This window comes from Nerophis lumbriciformis, linkage group LG10 (genome assembly GCF_033978685.3).
Source record: "Nerophis lumbriciformis linkage group LG10, RoL_Nlum_v2.1, whole genome shotgun sequence".
In the NCBI taxonomy this organism is placed as follows: Eukaryota; Metazoa; Chordata; class Actinopteri; order Syngnathiformes; family Syngnathidae; genus Nerophis; species Nerophis lumbriciformis.
This window is the reverse complement of record NC_084557.2, coordinates 37,226,135-37,248,466: the sequence shown is the minus strand read 5'-3', so window position 1 is coordinate 37,248,466 and position 22,332 is coordinate 37,226,135. Positions and strand designations below refer to the sequence as shown.

At 39.9% G+C, this 22,332-nt stretch overlaps 2 protein-coding genes across 8 annotated transcripts in view; one reads left to right on the top strand and one right to left on the bottom strand.

Moving 5' to 3' along the window:
- Positions 1–5: 5 nt before the first annotated feature.
- On the bottom strand, positions 6–6,999 carry best1 (bestrophin 1). Of its 3 annotated transcripts, XM_061969636.2 has the most exons (10): positions 6,772–6,999; positions 6,429–6,680; positions 3,649–3,743; positions 2,866–3,099; positions 2,372–2,526; positions 2,229–2,306; positions 1,810–1,962; positions 1,659–1,739; positions 1,439–1,590; positions 6–1,369 (listed from the first exon to the last, which is right to left on the bottom strand). In XM_061969636.2, the coding sequence occupies exons 2-10, from the start codon at positions 6,578–6,580 to the stop codon at positions 316–318; spliced, it is 2,154 nt and encodes a 717-aa protein (XP_061825620.1). In that variant the 5' UTR covers positions 6,581–6,680; positions 6,772–6,999; the 3' UTR covers positions 6–315. The 3 variants fall into 3 exon arrangements, with proteins under 3 accessions (XP_061825620.1, XP_061825621.1, XP_061825622.1); XM_061969637.2 differs by lacking the exon at positions 2,866–3,099; XM_061969638.1 differs by lacking the exon at positions 6,772–6,999 and having other exon boundaries at positions 2,866–3,116; positions 6,429–6,472.
- Positions 6,581–22,332, top strand: part of rab3il1 (RAB3A interacting protein (rabin3)-like 1) — a 22,474-nt gene continuing 6,722 nt past the window's right edge. Inside the window, exons 1-7 of one of the 5 annotated variants that reach the window (XM_061969641.2) lie at positions 6,581–6,735; positions 6,807–6,996; positions 7,102–7,327; positions 7,462–7,799; positions 20,405–20,497; positions 21,125–21,308; positions 21,415–21,510. In XM_061969641.2, coding sequence (XP_061825625.2) covers positions 7,597–7,799; positions 20,405–20,497; positions 21,125–21,308; positions 21,415–21,510 — 576 coding nt within the window. In that variant the 5' untranslated portion in view covers positions 6,581–6,735; positions 6,807–6,996; positions 7,102–7,327; positions 7,462–7,596. Of the gene's footprint in view, positions 6,736–6,806; positions 6,997–7,101; positions 7,328–7,461; positions 7,800–16,622; positions 16,957–16,983; positions 17,232–20,404; positions 20,498–21,124; positions 21,309–21,414; positions 21,511–22,332 lie in introns of those variants that run through there. The other 4 variants (XM_061969642.2, XM_061969643.2, XM_061969645.2 and 1 more) reach the window with 4 other exon arrangements.

Here is a 22,332-nt window from a genome sequence, read left to right as displayed (position 1 = left end):
CAGGTTTGAAGTTTTTATTGAAAAACAAAAGATGGTTTTAAGGTGACAGACAAGGTGTTATGCATTTTATGATGTGAGCAGCAATCTCAAGGTCCGGAATTTAAATACTACAAATTTAGGCTTCATATGTTTATTTTTTCCCCATATGTTAGCACTGAAATCCTTTAAGTTGCTTTGTGGCTCACAAGTAGGTTAAATGTTCTGTAAGAGCTCACTAGGAAGTGGAGATTAATTCCTACACTTGTTTGAGTGTAGTAATCCACCTCAAAACAATTTGTGTGTGTGTTGAACAAGCGTGATACAAACAGCATTTTCTCAATCCTGCTTCCTTCCCGCTGCCGGCTTGTTCCGGCCTCCCTCCACCAGCACGCCCAGCAGGTCTCCCTCAGCCAATGAGATTCCAGAATCGTTGGGGGAATTTGGCTGATTGACTTCTTGTGGTGAAGGTGCTGAATTGGAAGCGCTCAGGTTATTCAGCCCGCCGTTGCTTGCCTTTACGCTGGCGTTAAAGTTGCAGTGGTTGCTGAAGCTACTAAGACTGGTGCTGTTACAGAGACCTGCCGCTGTGCCAGCGCTGTTGCCGCTTGTCACGTTAATGCTGCCAGAGCTGCTGTTGGGATTACTTGGATTTGCTTGCGCAGGACGAGAGGGAGGGGTGAAGGAAAACACTCTTTCTCCCCCGCTTCCCATCGTGCGAGCGCTTAGGGGTCCGGATTGGCTATCGGCGGACGGCAAGGCGTCCAACGTCAGGCACGGTGGTGGAGGCCGGCGTGACAGCAGGCCGTGCCCACGTCTAAGTTTCGATATCGGGCAAAGCTCAGGTGCAGCGTCTGGAAAGGAAAAGGCTGGGGCTGTGGGCATCTCATCGTCTTCGCTAAGCCAGGGGAAAGCGGATGATGGCGGCGGGATGTGGTTAGGTGTGTCAGGCGGCAGTAGCTGTGAGCCCACTGTCGGAGGAGCCAAGGAGCTGCAGCTCCGGTTCCACTCATTCTGAGGTCGCCTGGCAGGTCTTGGTCTTGGCACGGCTGGGGGCACGCAGTGAATGGGCGTCTGTGGGCAACTGTAGAAGCCCGGCCTCTCATACAAGGGTAGCCCGGAGAAGCTATAGTGGTCTTGTTCTGAGTTCAAGGGCTGGCGTGTTTGGTTTTGGATAGATTGAGCGCCTGTGTGTAAGTAAAGGGGGAAGCGACTTAGTGGAGCTCCAGGGCGCCGCCGCAGCAGAGAAACCCGAGATGAGCGAGGGAAACTGGGCGATTGGACACCGAGAAGGCGACCCAGGCCTCCAAGCAATGGGGTGGAGTAATTAGCTTCCTCATTTTCTTTAATCTGCTCCAGATTGGACTGAAACTCCATCTCCTCTTTAGGAACACTAGAGTACAACAACGATAAAATGAAGACAATGTAACATTCATGCCTCACTGGTAGTGTTTATGTGCACCTGATATTCAGTGCTGAGCCCATGAAGGAAGGTTTGCAGTGGTCTGCACTGGCAGTTGTGTAGGGAGGTCGAGGGTCAGATTCATTCCAGTACATATCTTTCTCAACCAGAGGCAGGCTGTTGTACATCTCATCTACAGACAGCAAAGACACCTGGAACAATAAAACCCAGCTAGTACAGCACAGCTTCTGTTCACACTTCAGTAAAACAGTATCAAAACCTGTAAATTGCGATCGACGAGCCAGTTGGTCTCAAAGTCGTCATCATCTTCGCCAAAAGGATTTATGAGTTGCTCGGCCACCTGAAACCAGGACTATGCAGATCAGACATGGACCGATCATAAAACTAAACAGATGTCATTATTCACCAACCTTCAACCAACCAACATAGAAGAAAAACTGCAACAACGTGAAGACGGGCAGGTAAAAGTCCAGATCGTGACCAGGGTAGCTTTGGGCTGGATCCAAGAACTGACGACCAATCAGACAAGCCAGGAAGAAGCTGTAGACTGCCACAGTCACCACCTAATCATTATATCAGTCACACTTCAGAAAGCAGCAGACCACTTTTAATTTGTTCTATATTTGCTATGTTGCAGCCAATACTCCTATACTCCTTTTCGGACGTGCTGCAATGAAATAACTAGAATTGTGTGATGCATTACATTGTATCGTATGCATGTTCGAAATAAACTGAACTGAACTGAATACTGTCCCTGCATGAGTTCATTGCTAGGTTTTTACTCTGATATGTCCAAATTATTTGGCAAAGCATGGGAATGAACAAGAACCTGAGTGTAGACAAGAGGCAGGCTGATCCAGTCATATCCGTACAGCTTCATGCACTTCGCCCTCAAACTGTTTAACTCCTGAAGACAGAAGAACAAAGTCATTTCTCAAGAAGCGTTACCTCTACAGATACTCAAAGACCTACAGTGAGAATGGCTGTGAGAGCCACGTCGTTGTTGATGCGACCTTCTGTCCGGGCCCTCAGAGCTAGACTGACAAACCACATGCAGGGAATCCAAAATTTATTATGAGGGGAGGGCAAGTCCTCCAGATGCCTTAGTTCTTCTGAAGTCATCAAACCTGATGGGGACACAAAATGTGTCAGTGGACCCACGTGGGTTGGTCAGTACATTTTAATAAAATATCTGTTGTTTCAACTCTTGTTGGATCTTATTAAAAGTGGTTGATGATGGCCTTTTAATTAGTTGTTGCAAGGTTTACAGATCTAGACTACAATTTAGTGAACCTGCCTATGTATTTATGTAGTTTTGTGTTTTTAGTTATGACCAGCAAGCAGCACCAGCACTCCTAATCTCACCATTGCGTATTACATCACCAGGTTTTAACAATTCTACAGCACCATGAGTTCCAGCACTCTGTGCCTGGTTTTTGTCACGCCGTACTAGTTTGACAGCGTACCTGCCTGCACCAGATGCTCCATCGTGGGGAACCTCTTGTAGACGGCAGTGCTGACCGAGCGGTAGATGAGCACACCGGAGAGGTTAGCGTAACGCATCAGAGTGCGCCGGGTTAGCCTGGCAGCCTCGTCCGCTCCGCGCACGTGACCTCCCACTAGTGCCGCCAGGCGGTCAGGCCAGGGGACGTTCTCAAACTGACCCCACCAACGGGATACCACCAAGGTCACATAGAATCCTGGAAACCAATAAGGACTATAGCAACCACTTAGTATCATCATTTACTATAAGGTAGCTTCATTCTCAAATGTTATACACACACACACACACATCAAGCACATTAACACTTTATTGGGACTCTCGGGTGTGTTTAATTCTTCCTAATAATTTAGCCTTCAAACTATCAAACACAATTGTCAGCATGATACAGTGCAGTTTTACACCATTGCAATCCTATGACAACAATGATGAAGATACTGTTATATCGGTAACTCCTATTAATTTATCTCATCTCTTTATTTTGTTATACATTTGTTGTGTTTATTTACTCTTAATTGATTCACGTATTACATTTTTTGACTTTTTTATTTTCCTTTATTACTCTATAAGATATATCTATTGTTACACATTCTCTATTATGTAACATGTTTAACACAGGATGTGATCTAAGTTCCCCAGCTAAACTTTCTACCTTTGCAAACCTAAGGAAACCAATCATCTTTTTTTATTATTCATAGGGTGTACGTAAGGAAGTGTCCAGTGTTTGTGTGTGCATCTCTCGATTTACCAAGAACGAAGGAGACCGGAATGAGTTCGGCATAGCGGTCACAATATATGGAAAGCTTCTCAAACAGCCTCTTCTGCTCAATGTTTAACACAAACCTATAATGGGGGGAAAAAAACATTTAATTATTCAGTAAAGGTGCCATATCAGTCAAATTACTAAATAACTATTGACATACCTTACCAATACAGTTGCACTCAAAATGATTCAACTCCAAAGAAGTGGTTATATTTCAAATCATTATTTTTAATTAAAGTTTTCCTTAGAATACATTTCTTGATAATCTAGATCAGGTATTTTCAAACTCTCACCTTGGCAATTAAAAATCGCTTGATTATTGCCTTTAAACCATGGAGTGTCAAACTCATTTTAGCTCAGGAAAATCTAATCCCACGTGGGCCGGACGGGTACAATCATGGCTTAATAACTTACAAATACAACTATTTCAGATTATTTTCTTTGTTTTACTTTGGCCCAAAATACATTCTGAAAATGTACATATCACAAATAATCCTCTTGACAACACACTTCTAGTTAGTTGAAAATCCTGAGGAGAAAATTGGTGCAGTTTCAAAAACACCGTGAAGAACACAATGAATTTAGACTTAATTGCAATGTGTCGACAAAGGAATTCAATTTGAAGTCACAGCCCATCTAGGATTGAACAAAAAACTAAAATAACAAATAAAAACTATTCTTTGTATCAAGTACCTCATTTGTCATTTCCACATATTAATCCTGTGCTAACTCAACAAACCATACAAACTGAGGTAGAAACTAATCAAGAGGGTTGAGTTACTCCCTGCCTTCTAGGTATCATTGTGAATTGATAGGAACATAACATTTTCCCAAACCAGAAATAAAAACCTAAAAGACAGTATTTGCAGTAAGTCACACACTGATCACTTTCTTTAAATGTGCACACAAGACAGTAGTTTTCACAGAACTTTATCAATGTGTAGTGTCTCATGCAGCATTTTAAGAAGGATTACCAATTGTTTATTGTACTCCTGTTTTACGTTGGGTCGAGGGGGAGGAGTCACAGCCCTGCTTTACTGTGTACTTCTTGCTTGGTATACTTGTTCGCACCGGTATAAACTATTTGCTTGCCTAACAGAATTTCTATTGCGACATCCAGTGGACACATTTAAAACAGCAGTATTTTTACTTAAAAAATGCAGCTAGATTTTACACCTAGCAAACTCATCTCGCAGGCCGCGTTTGACATCCTTGCTTTAACCAATACTGAAGTACACTTGTCAGATTTGATAAAGATCCATCCATCCATTTTCTACCGCTTGTCCCTTTCGGGGTCGCGGGGGGTCGCTGGAGCCTATCTCAGTTGCATCCGGGCGGTAGGCTGGGTACACCCTGTATTTGTTTTTATTTTACTCAAGCTGCTGCTACCCCTATCCTGTAGTGTTCTGGGGTCATGCAAATTAAGGCCTGCTTTGAGAGAATTTAATAATTTATGATATTTGATATTCAATTTCACGTCTACATCCTGTTCAAAAACACTGTCTTTAAAAAGATAGAAATGTTTGTCTTAGATCCCGGAAGGTGATTTCAATTTGTCCATCTTTAGTGTAGGCCAGGGCTATTCAACTGGTGGCCTGGGGGCCAACCATAGTTAGTTCAAAACTTGAGAGACAAACATTTTTGCAGCAGATTCTTAAAAACTAGAGTGCTGTCACAGAGATTATTGTTGACTAGCTTTTTTTTGCAGAATCTCCTTAAAACAGGGCACTCTTGACAAAATAGGCAAAAATCTAATTTCCAATGTAGAGGACGTGTAGTCTCCAGAATATACAAAGTGAGACTTATAGTGAAGTCTTTAGCTTTCTATAAAATGTGGTCTCCAAAACACTTAAGTTGAATATTCCTGGTGTAGACCAATTATGTATGCAAAATATTAGAAGCAATCCTCCGGAATGATGAGGTGCATCTACGTAATCATTCTTTTTGTACGGTATCCTGTTTAGCATCATGGCTGAGCTGGAGCCTATCCCAGCTACACCCTGGACTGCAGTCAATCACAGGACACAAATAGACCAGCATTCACACTCACATTCACACCAATAGGATAATTTAGACCAGGGGTGTCAAACTCATTATAGATCGGGGGCCACACAGAGAAAAATCTACTCCCAAGTGGGCCGGACTGGTAAAATCGAGGCACGATAACTTAAAGACAACTTCAGATTGTTTTCTTTGTTTAAAAATTAATGTTGTTGTTGTTGGTTTTTTTTTTCACACTTTCATGTTGCGGTTAATAGTATTCTATCTTTGTCGTTATTTATACTTTCTGAATAAATTATGTTCATCAGTCAACTCATTGGTGTTAATTTTCAATCTATCAAGATAAAAAAATATCAAAATCAAATTACAGGATGTTATTTATATAGTTTGCTCATTTTCCTTGACTGGTGCACTATAACACCATGGTTTTCTTTGGGGTTTTTTCCCATATGTAGCATCATCTACAAAGATACAAAGAATTGCTATTGCGACATCTAGTGGACACATTTAGAACAGAAGTTTCATTCAAAAATTTCGGCTCATTTTTATACTTTGCAAACTCATCAAGCGGCCCGGATAAAACCTGTTTGCGGGCCGTATGTTTAACACCCCTGATTTAGAGTCTTGTGTTTGAACTATAGGAGGACGCCAATGCCAGAAAACACAATGCATTCAAAATTGCAGAGGCCTAAGTTTGAGACGTTGTATGCAATTAATACCCCTAAGTCTTACAACGATTGTCAACAAGCTAAGAAGAAAAGTACCTATAAACAAGACTGAAGGCGGTGTAGAGGAGTGTGAAGATGATGAGTTCCCTGTAGAGCAGCTTATAGATGCTGCCCTTCCAGCGCAGGAGCAGGTGGAAGAAGGTCCCGAGGCCAGCGTCTGCCACCCTGCGAGAGTAGGTCACTGTCATTGCTGCTGCTGCTTAGGCCAACGTCCTGATGGACTGTGGGCTGACATGAAGGATGTCTCCCTGGAGTACTTGTCAGCAATCGGCCTGCTGGGTCCGGCTTCTGAAACCAAAACGGAATTACTCGGAAGAAACAATTCTGTATTGTAGCACTTAAGGTGAGCAATAATAATACTGCTTGTTATCATACTTACTGCTGAAAATGCAAATGTTTGCCCATGGCTGTCAGGGTGGAGGGCTGGAGGCAAGCGGTCAGCCTCCGCAGAGAGAATGTTGGAGAAGGAAGAAGCAGGAATAGAAAAAGGGAGAGCGAGGAGCTGCTACACCTCCGGTCACTTGATGGCTTAATCTGTTTGAGCAACAAAGCTGCATTGTGAGCAACCGCAGGCTGTGTTAATCTGAACAAATCACACAATCAGGTGGCTTTATTTCAGCTTCTTTATTTATTCATGCTTGGATTTCTCATATTCTTTTAAGGACTTTGCATTTATGACTTCCTTAATGTTTTTTTCCCCCCATAACAGTAATATTGTGCAAAACCGAAACCGTGCCGTTGCGCCCTCCACTGGAAAAAATGTGCATACTGGCCAGAAAGTGTAAGAAGGTGTTAGTGATTAACCCTTGCTGTCAAGTCCACACATACAAAGCAGCAGCAGGGTCGGAGTGCGGACACAGTTGAACTTTCTTAACACTTGCCGATCAGTCACTTATGAGCTACAAGCAAGAGGACATAGTTTTGGGCTACATTTGGTGAGTGTGCTTGATCGTTTAATTAGAGGTAGAGGGAGAATGTTGCATGCCTTTGTTTCCTGGAATGATCTGAGTCAGCAGGAAAGGATTCATTGTATTCACTACTGATCATTGTATCGGTTACCTCTCTTCAGGTGCCAGCAGAAAGCAAAGGGTCCTACACACATATATATATATATATATATATATATATATATATATATATATATATATATATATATGTTTCCGGAACCAGTGGAGACATCGAACAACATTTAAGAGAGCAGAACATGGATGCTTTTGAGGGAATTCACAGTGTTCACATTTCGTCCTCCCCACCACCCTCAACCTCCAGTCCAGCCTATGAAGTCCTAAAGAGCAGGTCGGGAATTGCTGTGTATTCCTCTGCAGTGTTTTTTGGGGCGCCTTCACGCTCTAAGAACCTGTCCAGCAGGAGGAGAGGGGCTGACGATCAAGGCTGTGTGGAAGGAAGGTAAGCAAACCCAGCATTTCGTCACAGCATGTCTGCAGTATATTAGACATCACAATAATGTGATTGGATGCTTAGTAAGTGCTGTGATCTACTGGTGACATTGCTGGTGTGTGTGTATAACAGGGGTGTCAAACTCATTTTAGCTCAGGGGCCGCATGGCAGAAAATTTGTGCATTAAAATCATGGCATTAAAAATAAAAAACAAAGACAACTTCAGATTGTTTTCTTTGTCTTACTTTGGCCAAAAATTGAACAAGCACATTCTGAAAATATTACAATAAAAATATAGAAAAAAATACCGGCAGCGGAAAAGTTTAGATCCATGAAGGAAATAAGAAAGTGAATGAATGTTTATAACTGAATACATTTATATATGCATAATTTTTTTTCTTTTTTTTCTTTTTAATGAATTAAGTAACGTTTATGACAACCTTTTTCCAAAACACAATATAGAATGTGAGATATAACCGGATAATGCATACATTTATCATTTGTTTTCAAAACGGTTACAAAACAGTGGAACCCCGAATATTTACTGTGGGACCCCATTTTTATGACTTGAGGGGGTCCCTGGGACCCCATTTTGAAAATTCCCAGCACTGATGGAGTATTGGTGCGTGCAAAATGGCAGCAGGCAGCTCAGTTGCCAGAATTTTACAGCATGATACTGTTAATAGAAAAATTGTACCTTTTGTTTTTTCGGTAGAATCTACGGTTTTTTTGACGGTGTATTACTGTAAATGGAAAAGTAGTACCACTTTTTTTTTTATTGGAAAATTATGGCGACAGCGACTGAGCTCCCTTTTTTTTATTTTTACCGTCAAATTTTTTTTTTTTTTACAGTGTACTTGTTTTAAAAAAAAACATTAGTCAATTTTATTTTTATTTGAACAAAAAATAATGTTTGGATTGCGTGGCAACAAAATATTTGTTGAATTATTCAATAATAAAGCCTAAAAGATACAGTGTGCAGTTGCATGCAGTACATGTATTTTATTTCTGTCAGAATGGAAAACAAACATGAAGTACTTTATACAGTATATTATATCCAAGCATTCGCAGGCCATGTAAATGATGTGGCAGGTCAGATCTGGCCCCCGGGCCTTAGAGGGGAACAGCACTTTTTTTTGTCCTTTTGCCTTTCACAATCCTTATGAGAAACAAGAACGCATTTGTCTTTTTTTTTTTTTATGCATTCTAAGTCGTAAATTAAAATCTGCTTACAATGGAGCCAATGGGAGCCATGATGTCATTGCATCTATTGGGTCTTTTCTGGCCATAAAACCCAATAAATAACCGTCACAAAAGGGACAACAATACTCCATTTACATTTTGGGACCTGAATATTAACCATGTATTAGCGATATTGTTGTCATAAGCGCTAACTTTAAGGACTTACATTTATCGGCGCGTTGACCAGAGAGAGCTAACTAGCTTGTGTTTAACTGGGGAGCTGCTTTCTCACCTTGGAGCTCCTGAAAGTTTATTCTAGATTATAAATCATGCCTCTCACCAAAATACAAAATGATGTGGAGCCAATATCCAATCAGCTGGCATTCCAGTGAGAGCATACATTGTACAGTACGTGATGTTTTATTATGTTTGTTCGCTCTCATGAAGTCTGCTTGAGTTGTAATCAGTGATGTTGTTGAAGGAAAAAGCGAAGGTTGTGATGCGCTTTTGAAATGTATGCGCCGCCGTATGCTTAAAATAAGCAAAATACGTAAACATTACCTGTTATTATAAATGTGCCTGTTACTCATATGTACTTACATATACTTACACTGATGGTAGTATATGGATATTTTTAAGCGCTTTATAGGCAGAATAGAGCGACTCTCAATGACTTTTGCTCGCATTTATTTACTTTTAAGAATGCATAAAAAAAGAAAAACGTGTTCTTGTCTTACATAAGGATTGTGAATGATAAAATTCACAAAAAAGTGCGGTTCCCCTATAAGTTTGACACCCGTGCTATTGGATAGGATAGGATAGACTGTTTTTAAATACATGTATTAAGCCATATCGCAGTCTAGTTCCACAACCATTTTCAAATGTTGCATTTAAGTTTTTGTATATGATGCAAGTGACAGCGGTACCTCGTTTTTGATGTTGTTAATTCTTGTAAAACAGTTAGTTGAAAACACCCAACACCGAAAAATGTTGACACATAACACTTTTTATAGAGAATAACTATAGTTTTACATGTTGTAACCAAAGCAAATGCACGTCGCTACTCGCCATTTTGACTTCACTCTATCGCTGATTTCTTTTAAGCATATTTTTTGTCTAAATTAAAGCATTATTAAATGATAAAAATGGCCAATTGAAGTAAAATTATCAATACTACCACCTGTACTACCAGTTGTATTGGCCACTATAGGAGACCAAACCAATCAGAGTGCGCTGTTCAGTATCGTGGCCACTGATTGGCTCAGCCTCAGGCAGCGTTGCTATATTGGATTAGAAGAGTGTAAAGGTGAGTAGAGGGTGTTATTTCATGTCTAGAGGGCTCTCATAATATTGAAAACAGTATTCAGAAGGTCATATACAAGTTTGTTATGCTCTGTGAAAAGATTTGATTTACAATGAATGATTCTTACTTTGCGGACATTCATTCAGTTAACAGCGGTAAATAAGGGTTCAAATAAATTGGACAAATAAACATTTAACATCCTGTTTACATTTATTGGACACTTATTGGCGATGAGCGGCAAGGAGATACGGCTGTGGCTCATTCCTCAGGGAAAGAGAGGTTTGAGAAGGGCAAAATGTCTAACACAGTGGTTCTTAACCTGGGTTCGATCGAACCCTATGGATTCGGTGAGTCGGGCTCAGGGGTTTGGTGGAGGTCAAGACACACCCGACTCATCGTGTAAATAAAAACTTCTCCCTATCGGCGTATTACGGGTACGGCAACAGCAGAAGTCTCACTGATTTGCAAGTGTGTAATTTGTTGTGAGTTTATGCACTGTGTTGGTTTTGTTCTTTGAACAAGGTGATGTTCATGCACGGTTAATTTTGTGCACCAGTAAAAAAACATTATAACACTTTAGTATGGGGAACATGATATTCACCATTAATTAGTTGCTTATTACATGCAAATAGTAACATATTGGCTCTTAACTAGTCATTATTAAGTACTTATTAATGCCTTATTCTGCATGGGCTTATTATAACCCTAACCCTCTAACCCTGACCCTAACCCTAACCAAATAACACTAAATTAAGTATTTATTACTTAGAATATGTTCCCCTAGTGTCCAAAAAACTCTAAATTAAGTCTTTGTTACTTAGAATATGTTCCCCATACTAAAGTGTTACCAAAAACATATAACTTTGTCTTGAATTTGAAAAAAAAAACATCATTTTATTTTTCACTAAAGAAGGGTTCGGTGAATGCGCATATGAAACTGGTGGGGTTCGGTACCTCTAACAAGGTTAAGAACCACTGGTCTAACATTTACAGGCGCTATATGTTGTCATGGAAGAGATGAAGAGGATTCCAGCAACATGTGCAGCACTGGTGAATACCGTGCCCAAGACCCCCAAACCAGTGAAGTTGGCTCGTTGTGTAATTCCTAGATAAAAACACAACACAACAATACAATTATTTGCAAATCCTTTTCAACTTATATTCAATTGAATAGACTGCTAAGACAAACGTAAATTTTTTGGGCAAATAATCATTAATTTAGAGTTTAATGGCAGCAACACATTGCAGAAAAGTTGGCACAGGGGCATTTTTACCACTGTGATCGGTAGGTTGTGAATTCAAACCCCGGCCGAGTCATACCAAAGACTATTAAAAAAATGGTACCCATTACCTCCCTGCTTGGCACTCAGCATCAAAGGTTAGAATTGGGGGTTAAATCACCAAAAATGATTCCCGGGTGCGGCCACCGCTGCTGCCCACTGCTCCCCTCACCTCCCAGGGGGTGATCAAGGGTGATGGGTCAAATGCAGAAAATCATTTTGCCACACCTAGTGTGTGTGTAACAATCATTGTCACTTTAACTTTAACTTTCCCATTCTTGCTTGATGTACAGCTTAAGTTGTTTAACAGTCCGGGGTCTCCATTGTGGTATTTTAGGTTTCATATTGCGCCACACATTTTCAGTGGGAGACAGGTCTGGACTACAGGCAGGCCAGTCTAGTACCCGCACTCTTTTACTATGAAGCCACGCTGTTGTAACACGTGGCTTGGCATTGTCTTGCTGAAATAAGCAGGGGCGTCCATGATAACGTTGCTTGGATGGCAACATATGTTGCTCCAAAACCTGTATGTATCTTTCAGCATTAATGGCACCTTCACAGATGTGTAAGATACCCATGCCTTGGGCACTAATACACCCCCATACCATCACAGATGCTGGCTTTTCAACTTTGCGCCTGGAACAATCCGGATGGTTCTTTTCCTCTTTGTTCCAGAGGACACGACGTCCAAAAACAATTTGAAATGTGGACTCGTCAGACCACAGAACACTTTTCCACTTTGCATCAGTCCATCTTAGATGAGCTCGGGCCCAGCGAAGCCGGCGGCATTTCTGGGTGTTGTTGATAAATAGCTTTCGCTTTGCATAGTATAGTTTTAACTTGCACGTACAGATGTAGCGACCAACTGTAGTTACTGACAGTGGTTTTCTGAAGTGTTCCTGAGTCCGTGTGGTGATATCCTTTACACACTGATGTCGCTTTTTGATGCAGTACTGCCTGAGGGATGGAAGGTCTGTAATATCATCGCTTACGTGCAGTGATTTCTCCAGATTCTCTGAACCTTTTGATGATATTACGGACCGTAAATGGTGAAATCCCTAAATAGCTTGTTGTTCTTAAACTGTTGGACAATTTGCTCACGCATTTGTTCACAAAGTGGTGACCCTCGCTCCGTCCTTGTTTGTGAATGACCGAGCATTTCATGGAAGCTTCTTTTATACCCAATCATGACACCGCCCCAATCATGTAGAGTGGTAGAGTGGCTGTGCCAGCAACTTGAGGGTTCCAGGTTCGATCCCCGCTACGGCCATCCTAGTCACTGCCGTTGTGTCCTTGGGCAAGAAACTTTACCCACCGGCTCCCAGTGCCACCCACACTGGTTTAAATGCAGAGGTGGGTAGAGTAGCCAGAAATTGTACTCAAGTAAGAGTACTGTTACTTTAGAGATTTATTACTCAAGTAAAAGTAAGGAGTAGTCACCCAAATATTTACTTGAGTAAAAGTAAAAAGTATGTTGTGAAAAAACTACTCAAGTACTGAGTAACTGATGAGTAACATACACACACATATCATATTATATATATATATATATATATATATATGTATGTGTGGGAAAAAAATCACAAGACTACTTCATCTCTACAGGCCTGTTTCATGAGGGGGTTCCCTCAATCATCAGGAGATTTTAATGGGAGCATTCACATACCATGGTTTATATAGGGCACAGAGTGGGTGGGTACAGGCTGGCGTAGGGGCGTGGTGATTGGCTCATGTGTTACCTAGGAGGTGTTTCCGTCTGTGGCGGCATGCTGATACAATTTCGCTGCGCTTGTTGAGGGATGACAGGTCTGGACGGTATATGATAAACAGTTTCTCTTTCAAGCATAGGTTGCATCTTTTATTACCACTATTGTAAGGTGTGCTGGATGCAAGAATTTGCCATGTTATTGAATATTCAACATTATTGTCTTTGAGGTCCCAAATGTGTTTGCTGAGTTCTGTGGTATTCCGCAGGTTTTGGTTCCTGAAAGAAGCCTTGTGATTGTTCCATCTGGTTTTAAACTCTCCCTCGGTTAATCCTACATATGTGTCGGATGTGTTAATGTCCTTGCGTGTTACCTTAGATTGGTAAACAACTGATGTTTGTAAGCACCCCCCGTTGAGAGGGCAATCAGGTTTCTTGCGGCAGTTGCAGCCTTTGTTGGTTTTGGGGTCGCTCTGTCTGGGGGCCGACGGCTCATTTGCAATTGTTTTGTTGTGGTTTGAGATAATTTGTCGTATATTGTTCATACAGCCCTTGATGAAAGCGGATACAATTTCACCCTCACCTATGAACCCACGCCAGGAAACCAACCAAAAAAGAACAGAAAACGAAACAACATCATCTGGTACAACCCCCCATACAGCAAAAACGTCTCAACTAACATTGGCCACAAATTCCTCACTCTGATTGACAAACACTTTCCCAAAGGCAACAGCCTAAGAAAAGTATTCAACAAGAAGAACATTAAATTGAGCTACAGCTGTATGAACAATATACGACAAATTATCTCAAACCACAACAAAACAATTGCAAATGAGCCGTCGGCCCCCAGACAGAGCGACCCCAAAACCAACAAAGGCTGCAACTGCCGCAAGAAACCTGATTGCCCTCTCAACGGGGGGTGCTTACAAACATCAGTTGTTTACCAATCTAAGGTAACACGCAAGGACAGTAACACATCCGACACATATGTAGGATTAACCGAGGGAGAGTTTAAAACCAGATGGAACAATCACAAGGCTTCTTTCAGGAACCAAAACCTGCGGAATACCACAGAACTCAGCAAACACATTTGGGACCTCAAAGACAATAATGTTGAATATTCAATAACATGGCAAATTCTTGCATCCAGCACACCTTACAATAGTGGTAATAAAAGATGCAACCTATGCTTGAAAGAGAAACTGTTTATCATATACCGTCCAGACCTGTCATCCCTCAACAAGCGCAGCGAAATTGTATCAGCATGCCGCCACAGACGGAAACACCTCCTAGGTAACACATGAGCCAATCACCACGCCCCTACGCCAGCCTGTACCCACCCACTCTGTGCCCTATATAAACCATGGTATGTGAATGCTCCCATTAAAATCTCCTGATGATTGAGGGAACCCCCTCATGAAACAGGCCTGTAGAGATGAAGTAGTCTTGTGATTTTTTCCCCACACATACATATATTGCGCTCTACTACGGTATCGAGCACTATTTTTTGGATAACCTTATTAAGACATATATATATATATATATATATATATATATATATATATATATATATATATATATATATATACATACACACATATACATACACACATATATATACTGTATATACACACATATATATATATATATACACACACACATATATATACATACACACATATATATACTGTATATACACATATATGTGTGTATATATATATATATATATATATATATATATATATATATATATATATATATACACACATTTATATATATATATATATATATATATATATATATACACACATTTATATATATATATATATATATATATATACACACATTTATATATATATATATATATATATATATATACACACATTTATATATATATATATATATATATATATACATACATACATACATACATACATACATACATACATACATATATATATATATATATATATATATATATATATATATATATATATATATATATATATACAGTATATCATTTATATTTATTTATTTTGCCGTTTTTGTTTACATGTTAAAGGTGTTTTAATGAATATACATGCATGTTTAACACATATAGATTCCTTTCTTTCATGAAGACAAGAATATAAATTTGTGTATTACCTGATTCTGATGACTTGCATTGATTGTAATCAGACAGTAGTGCTGATAGCGTCCACGTTTTCAAATGGAGGAGAAAAAAAGTTCCTCCTTTCTGTCTAATACCACATGAAAGTGGTTGGTTTTTAGCATCTTATTTGTCCAGCTTCCATATTCGTTTTTATACACTTTACAAGAAATACATTGGCGGCAAACTCCGTAGCTTGCTAGCTTGTTTGCGCTGGCTTTCGGAGACTCTTGTTTTGAAAGCGCAGGCGCGATGGAGTGGCACTTTTATTGTGAAGACAGGAACTGTGCAGTCAGTCTTTAGGCTTTTGACGGGATGTACGATTGAAATAAAAAAGGGTCTTTTTTCCTTCACACTTTTGATTGATTGATTGAAACTTTTATTAGTAGATTGCACAGTACAGTATATATTCCGTACAATTGACTACTAAATGTTAACACCCCAATAAGTTTTTCAACTTGTTTAAGTCAGGTCATGTGACCGCCTGGCTCTGTTTGATTGGTCCAACGTCACCAGTGACTGCATCTGATTGGTGGAACGAAGTGAACGTCACCAGTGACTGTATTTGTTGAAACGCAGACACTATGAAGGTCTGTCTGACAGACCAAAACAAACAGAGCGTGCATTAACAGATCGATAAAAATTAGTAGCGAGTAGCGAGCTGAATGTAGATAAAAGTAGCGGAGTAAAAGTAGCGTTTCTTCTCTATAAATATACTCAAGTCAAAGTAAAAGTATGTTGCATTAAAACTACTCTTAGAAGTACAATTTATCCCAAAAGTTACTCAAGTAGATGTAACGGAGTAAATGTAGCGCGTTACTACCCACCTCTGTTTAAATGTAACTTAGATATTAGGTTTTCACTATGTAAAGCGCTTTGAGTCACTAGAGAAAAGCGCTATATAAATATAATTCACTTCACTTCACACCCACCTGTTCCCAATTAGCCTGTTCACCTGTGGGATGTTCCAAATAAGTGTTTGATGAGCATTCCTCAACTTCCTCAGTGTTTTTTGCCACTTGTGCCAGCTTTTGTGAAACATGTTGCAGGCATCAAATTCAATTGAGCTAATATTTGCAAAAAATAACAAAAGTTTACCAGTTCGAATGTTAAGTATCTTGTCTTTGCAGTCTATTCAATTGAATATAGGTCGGAAAGGATTTGCAAATCATTGTATTCTGTTTCTATTTACGATATACACAACGTGCCAACTTCACTGCTTTTGGGTTTTGTACAAGCTTTTTACCACACACGTTTTTGTTGGGTGATTGCCTCAGCATCCACAAGATGATAGCAGTGGTGTAGCTGAGCCTGTTGACATGTTGAAGTGGAGAGAAGGAAGTTATTAAAAGACAAGTGTCGGTGAAATCTGGAAAGTGGTGACGTGTTGATCACGTGGACGCGTGCCAGGCCGCTCGCGACGGGCGTGTTGTCACGTGACATGACAGCGGACAGACCCGTGAAGTGTTTCTTTCGTCCTTTTCAGAAATGACAGTAACTTCTAATGACTGCCTGGCAGGGGGAACAGAACAGAAAGAAGAGAAACGGTAAAAACAATCATATTTACTGTGCAACTCGGTCTGTTTGTTTGTTAGCTCGGTGCCGCGCTGCTGCGCCTGTGGTTGTTTACGTCAGCCCGTGGTTGTTTACGTCAGCGTCCGCATTCCTTCGCGCTCTTGTCTGCGGCACTGATTTAAAACTAATGTCCACTCGAGTTCACTCGCAGCTCGCCGTTTATTCGCCAACTTAACGCCAACAACAGCTGGAGGACGGCGGAGAAGCTGAGGTGACGGTTGTGTCTTCTCTCGTGGACGCTGGCAGGGTAAATATGACTCTTATTGGACAGAAAAGCTCCTAAAGTTGTGAGTAGCTTGGCTAGCTTAACGTGTGAATGCTTGGCTTTAACTTCGTAATGTTAGCCGCTCCTTTTAAATAATTTGTTGTTGACAACTCATGGTGCCTGGGGACTATTTTTTGTATTACGGTATGGACTCGAAGACCATACATGTAAGTTATTAACATTTGTCTCAATGTATGTAAACCAGATGTTCGAGTCACGTGGCTCCCATTTAAAGTGGAGGACTGACTCAACCACAAATATTACTAACACTCACAATTTAAGATGTTTACAAAATTGTATAGAAATATGGAATTATAGTGCTCAATCCCAACAAACTCACATTTTAGTTAAACAATAATAAATAAATACATTTCGTAGTAGAAACAATAGTAATTGTGCATGATGCACAATGCAGAGATATACTGATTGTGAATTTAAAGTTGCGTAACGTTTTGAAAAACATCAGTGTAATGGGCAAACTTGACAACTAATATATCCATGGTTCGTGGTAAGTATTTATGTAAGACGAAGAAAAAAAAAACATACCTCTACGGTAGGGCTAGCTGGGCGATATGGCCTATTTTTAATATCTCGATATTTTTAGGCCATATCGCGATACACGATATATATCTCGATATTTTGCCTTAGCCTTGAATGAACACTTGATACGTATAATCACAGCAGTATGATGATTCTATGTGTCTTCATTAAAACATTCTTGTTCATACTGCATTAATATATGCTCATTTTAAACTTTCATGTAGAGAGGGAAATCACAACTAAGTCAATTTAGCAAAACTGTATTTATTAAACAGTTATTAAGCAGTGGCACAAACATTCATGTCATTTCCAAAACAGAAAGTGCAAGATTGTCAGAGACATTTTAAAACAAGCTTCAAGTGCACTTTTGTGCATGATGACACACAAGATATTTCAATAAGTGTCACATAAAAATGAGCTGCATATCAAATAGTATATGTCCTACGGTGTTATGTGGAAATAGTTGCTTCGGCATTTAGTTGGTGTGGCACTGAACGGAGATGTTGACATGATGTCAAGACAAATTCCCGCTTGAAGCCAAACCACCGCCAGACGATGGACCCCGTGCTGTTTTTATTGGGGAATAATTATTCCTCCATTTGTTACCAGATTGGCACCTTCTCTCTGTCTCGCATTACCACTCAAACCACACCGTTAGCTGTTAGCATCACAGCTAACATTACCATGTCGCTACCTCTCGCTCCGCGGGAGCGTGTGACGTGTGTAAGAAGGTGCGCTTGTTTTAAAGTCTCTGTGAGAAGGAGAGACAGGAAAGAGTGAGAAACGCATGCAGTTTAATGCCCGCAGCTAAAACCTACTGCGTGAGAACGTATACTCGAATATCACGATATATTCATTTTCTATCAGTGTGTGAATGTGTGTGTGAATGGGTAAATGTGGAAGTAGTGTCAAAGCGCTTTGAGTACCTTGAAGGTTGAAAAGCGCTATACAAGTACAACCCATTTATCATTTATTTATATCGCACAGAGACAAACCCGCGATAATTCGAGTATATCGATATATCGCCCAGCCCTACTTTACAGTATGGACTCGGAAGACCGTATATGTACAGTAAGTTATTAACATTTGTATGTAAACCAGATGTTCGAGTCACGTGGCTCCCATTTAAAGTGGAGGACTGACTCAACCACAAATATTACACTCACAATTTAAGATGTTTACAAAATTGTATAGAAATATGGAATTATAGTGCTGAATCCCAACAAACTCACATTTTAGTTAAACAATAATAAAATAAAAAATACTTTCGTAGTAGAAACAATAGTAATTGTGCATAATGCACAATGCAGAGATAACTAATTGAGAATTTACAGTTGCATAACTTTTTGAAAAACATCAGTTAGTCTAATGGGCAAACTTGACAACTAATATATTCATGGTTCGTGGTAACTATGGAAGACAAAGAAAAAAACATACCTCTACGGTATGGACTCGAAGACCATGCATGTAAGTTATTAACATTTCTATATAAAACCAGATATTCAAGTCACGTGGCCCCGGTTCCCATTTAAGTGGAGGACCAACTAAACCACAAATATTACTAAAACTCATAATTTAAGATGTTTCCAAAATGTTAGAGAAACCGGAAATTATAGTGCTGAATTCCAACAAACTCATATTTTAGTTAAATAAAAATAACTAAAAAAACACTTTTGTTGTCGAAACAATAGCAATTGTGCATAATGCACAATGCAGAAATAACTTATTGTGAATTTACAGTTGCATAACATTTGGAAAAACATCAGTTAGTCCAGTGTTTTTCAACCACTGCACACTAGTATGCCGTGAGATACAGTCTGGGGTGCTGTGGGAGATTATGTAGTTTCCTATTTGGGTTAAAAATATTTTTTGCAAACCAGTAATTATAATCCGCAAATAATGTGCCATTGTTGAGTGTTGGTAACCATATTATTCTCTTCCATATCAATAGGTGGCTACAAAGTAAACAAAAACAGAATGCTGGACGACAGCAAAGACTTACAGCGTGTGGAGCAGAGACAGCGTCCACAAAGTACATCTGTACATGAAATGACAAAATTAACAATGTCCACATAAAAAAAGATAGCAACAACTTAAATGTTCTTGATTGCTAAAACAAAGCAGGTGTGGGGAATAGCGCTCAAAGGAAGACATGAAACTGCAACAGGAAAATACCAACAAAACAGGAAAAGCCACCAAAATAGGAGCGCAAGACAAGAACTAAAACACTACGCACGGGAAAACACCAAAAAACTCAATAAGTCACGGCGTGATGTGACAGGTCGTGACGGTAGACCTACTTCCAGACAAGCGCTATAGTGATGCATGATTGGTTATGGTTTAAATTCATATTCAACAATGCGACAACAACTTTTTATTGTCTACTGAGTTTCATTTTTTAATGATTTCTGCTAGTGGTGTGCGTCCGGATTTTTTCAAAGAAAAAAATGCGCCTTCGCTCAAAAAAAGGTTGAAAAACACTGAGTTAGTCTAATGGGCAACAGGGCTCCAATTTTCCCAGGACCATGAAGTATTTACTTGGAGCAATAAGTCTAACTCTCAGTCATAAGATCAATTATGTGTTGTGTTTGCATGTTGTCTGCGTGCTGGGGAAGACTTTTACACCAGGGCTATTCAACTGGCAGCCCGGGTGCCGAAAACGACCCTGGAATGACGACAGACTGGCTCCCGAGTTCATTTCAAAACTTGTGAGAGAGTTGAATATTTTTGTTGTATAGATGCACTTGGACCAGTGTAACCAACTTGGCAGATCGTTGGATTGATTTTAACCTAAAGGAGTGGACAATTGTATTTTGCATTTTTTTCTGGAAACTCTGACAAAAGAAACAGACCAAAAACAAATGTCCACTACAGAGAATGCTGGTTTTCAAAATGAGAACACTAGTGTAGGGAGTCCCCCTATTCTTTAGCTTTCTGTAAATGTGGCCCCGAGGACAATTTAATTGAATATCCCTGCTTTGCGCAATGGTCAGACTCTTGCATTGAAAATTAAAAAGTCTGATAGGTTGAAATACATGTTTTAACATTAAAACATTAGGGTAATGACACACATGCATACAAATGACCTATCTTTTAGGCCTGGTAGTGGGTAGCTGCCAATTTTTTACATCACAGAAGTAAAAGTATCACTTTAGTACTAATTACTTAATTTAATTTGAGTAGCTAATGGGCAATGGAATCTGGCAAAATCATTTAACGTTCCTAAACCTGCTTCTCTGCAATGTTTCTATCATACATTTGTTGAAAAAGAGAAATAATTCATTTCAGTTTGAGGAGGGAATGTTAACGGTGAACATGCTTGTGATCATGTTAAGGTTGGTAGATCTGGATCCAGAGCCAGAGCCCAGGTTGGGGGGAAAAGGCAAAGGTGAGCCCTCATCAGGACTAGACCATGATATCGACTCCAGCCTGCGTAGCTCTTCGCTGGAAATCCGAGGGAAAGAAATTCGTGAAAAGGGCTCGGAGATCCTCCGCGAACAACTGGATGCTGCAAAGAGGGTGTTGTAATCTATATAATACGCACTGTATTGTGTTACATGGGGGTAAAAAGTAGGTTACAGTGTTCAGTGTAGTTCTATTGAATTCTCGTCTCTTCTCTTTCCAGGAACTGAAACTCAAAGATAAGGAGTGTGAGCGTCTGTCTCAGGTCAGGAATCAGCTGGAACAAGAGCTGGAGGAACTGACTGCCAGTCTGTTTGAGGTCAGCAACTTCATTAAGCTAAATTAATTTAACAATGTAAGGAGGTAAATGTTAGGCTTGGGCCGATATCTGATAAGTCAATTAACCGACGATAACATTTAAGTTTTCCAGCGTTGATAAATCACTATGTGCATGCTTCAAGAGCAATTATGCCTTTTGTCGCTTTTAGCGGCTATGAGCGTTTGTGCCATAGTGGAATGAAAATAAGAGGGTGAATTATCTTGTCTTCATTAAGCGTCTTTCACTGTGCAGCGACGCGGGCAGCTGGCCCGCTATCATAGTACAGTGCAACTAGTAATCATGTAGTAGCTAACATGGAAAAAATCATCACTAAACCAAATGTCACTGCACAAATGTGGGAATATTTAATTTGAAACCTTTGGAACAAGAAGCCAGTTTGCCGAATGTGCGCAACTACAAAACCTGCACGCCCACTTGAAACACAACACCCGACAGTCCGGACTCACTTCGGCTTTGGTGAACAAGCCAGGTCATTGTAAACAAAACAATGCAAAATAGTGTCCGCTCAGTGTGGTTAAGTATATCGCCAAAGACATGTTGCCATTTAATACTGTTCTAAAACTAGGATTTTTGAAAGTGCTGTCGTGCTGTCATGTTGTCATGTCTTGTTGGTGTTCTTCATTCGTAATCTACAGAATCTAAAACCAGTGAAGTTGGCACGTTGTGTAAATCGCAAATAAAAACAGAATACAATGGTTTGCAAATAATGTTCAACTTATATTCAATTGAGTACACTGCAAAGACAAGTTATTTAATGTTTGAACTGAGAAACTAAATTTGGTTTTGCAAATAATCATTAAC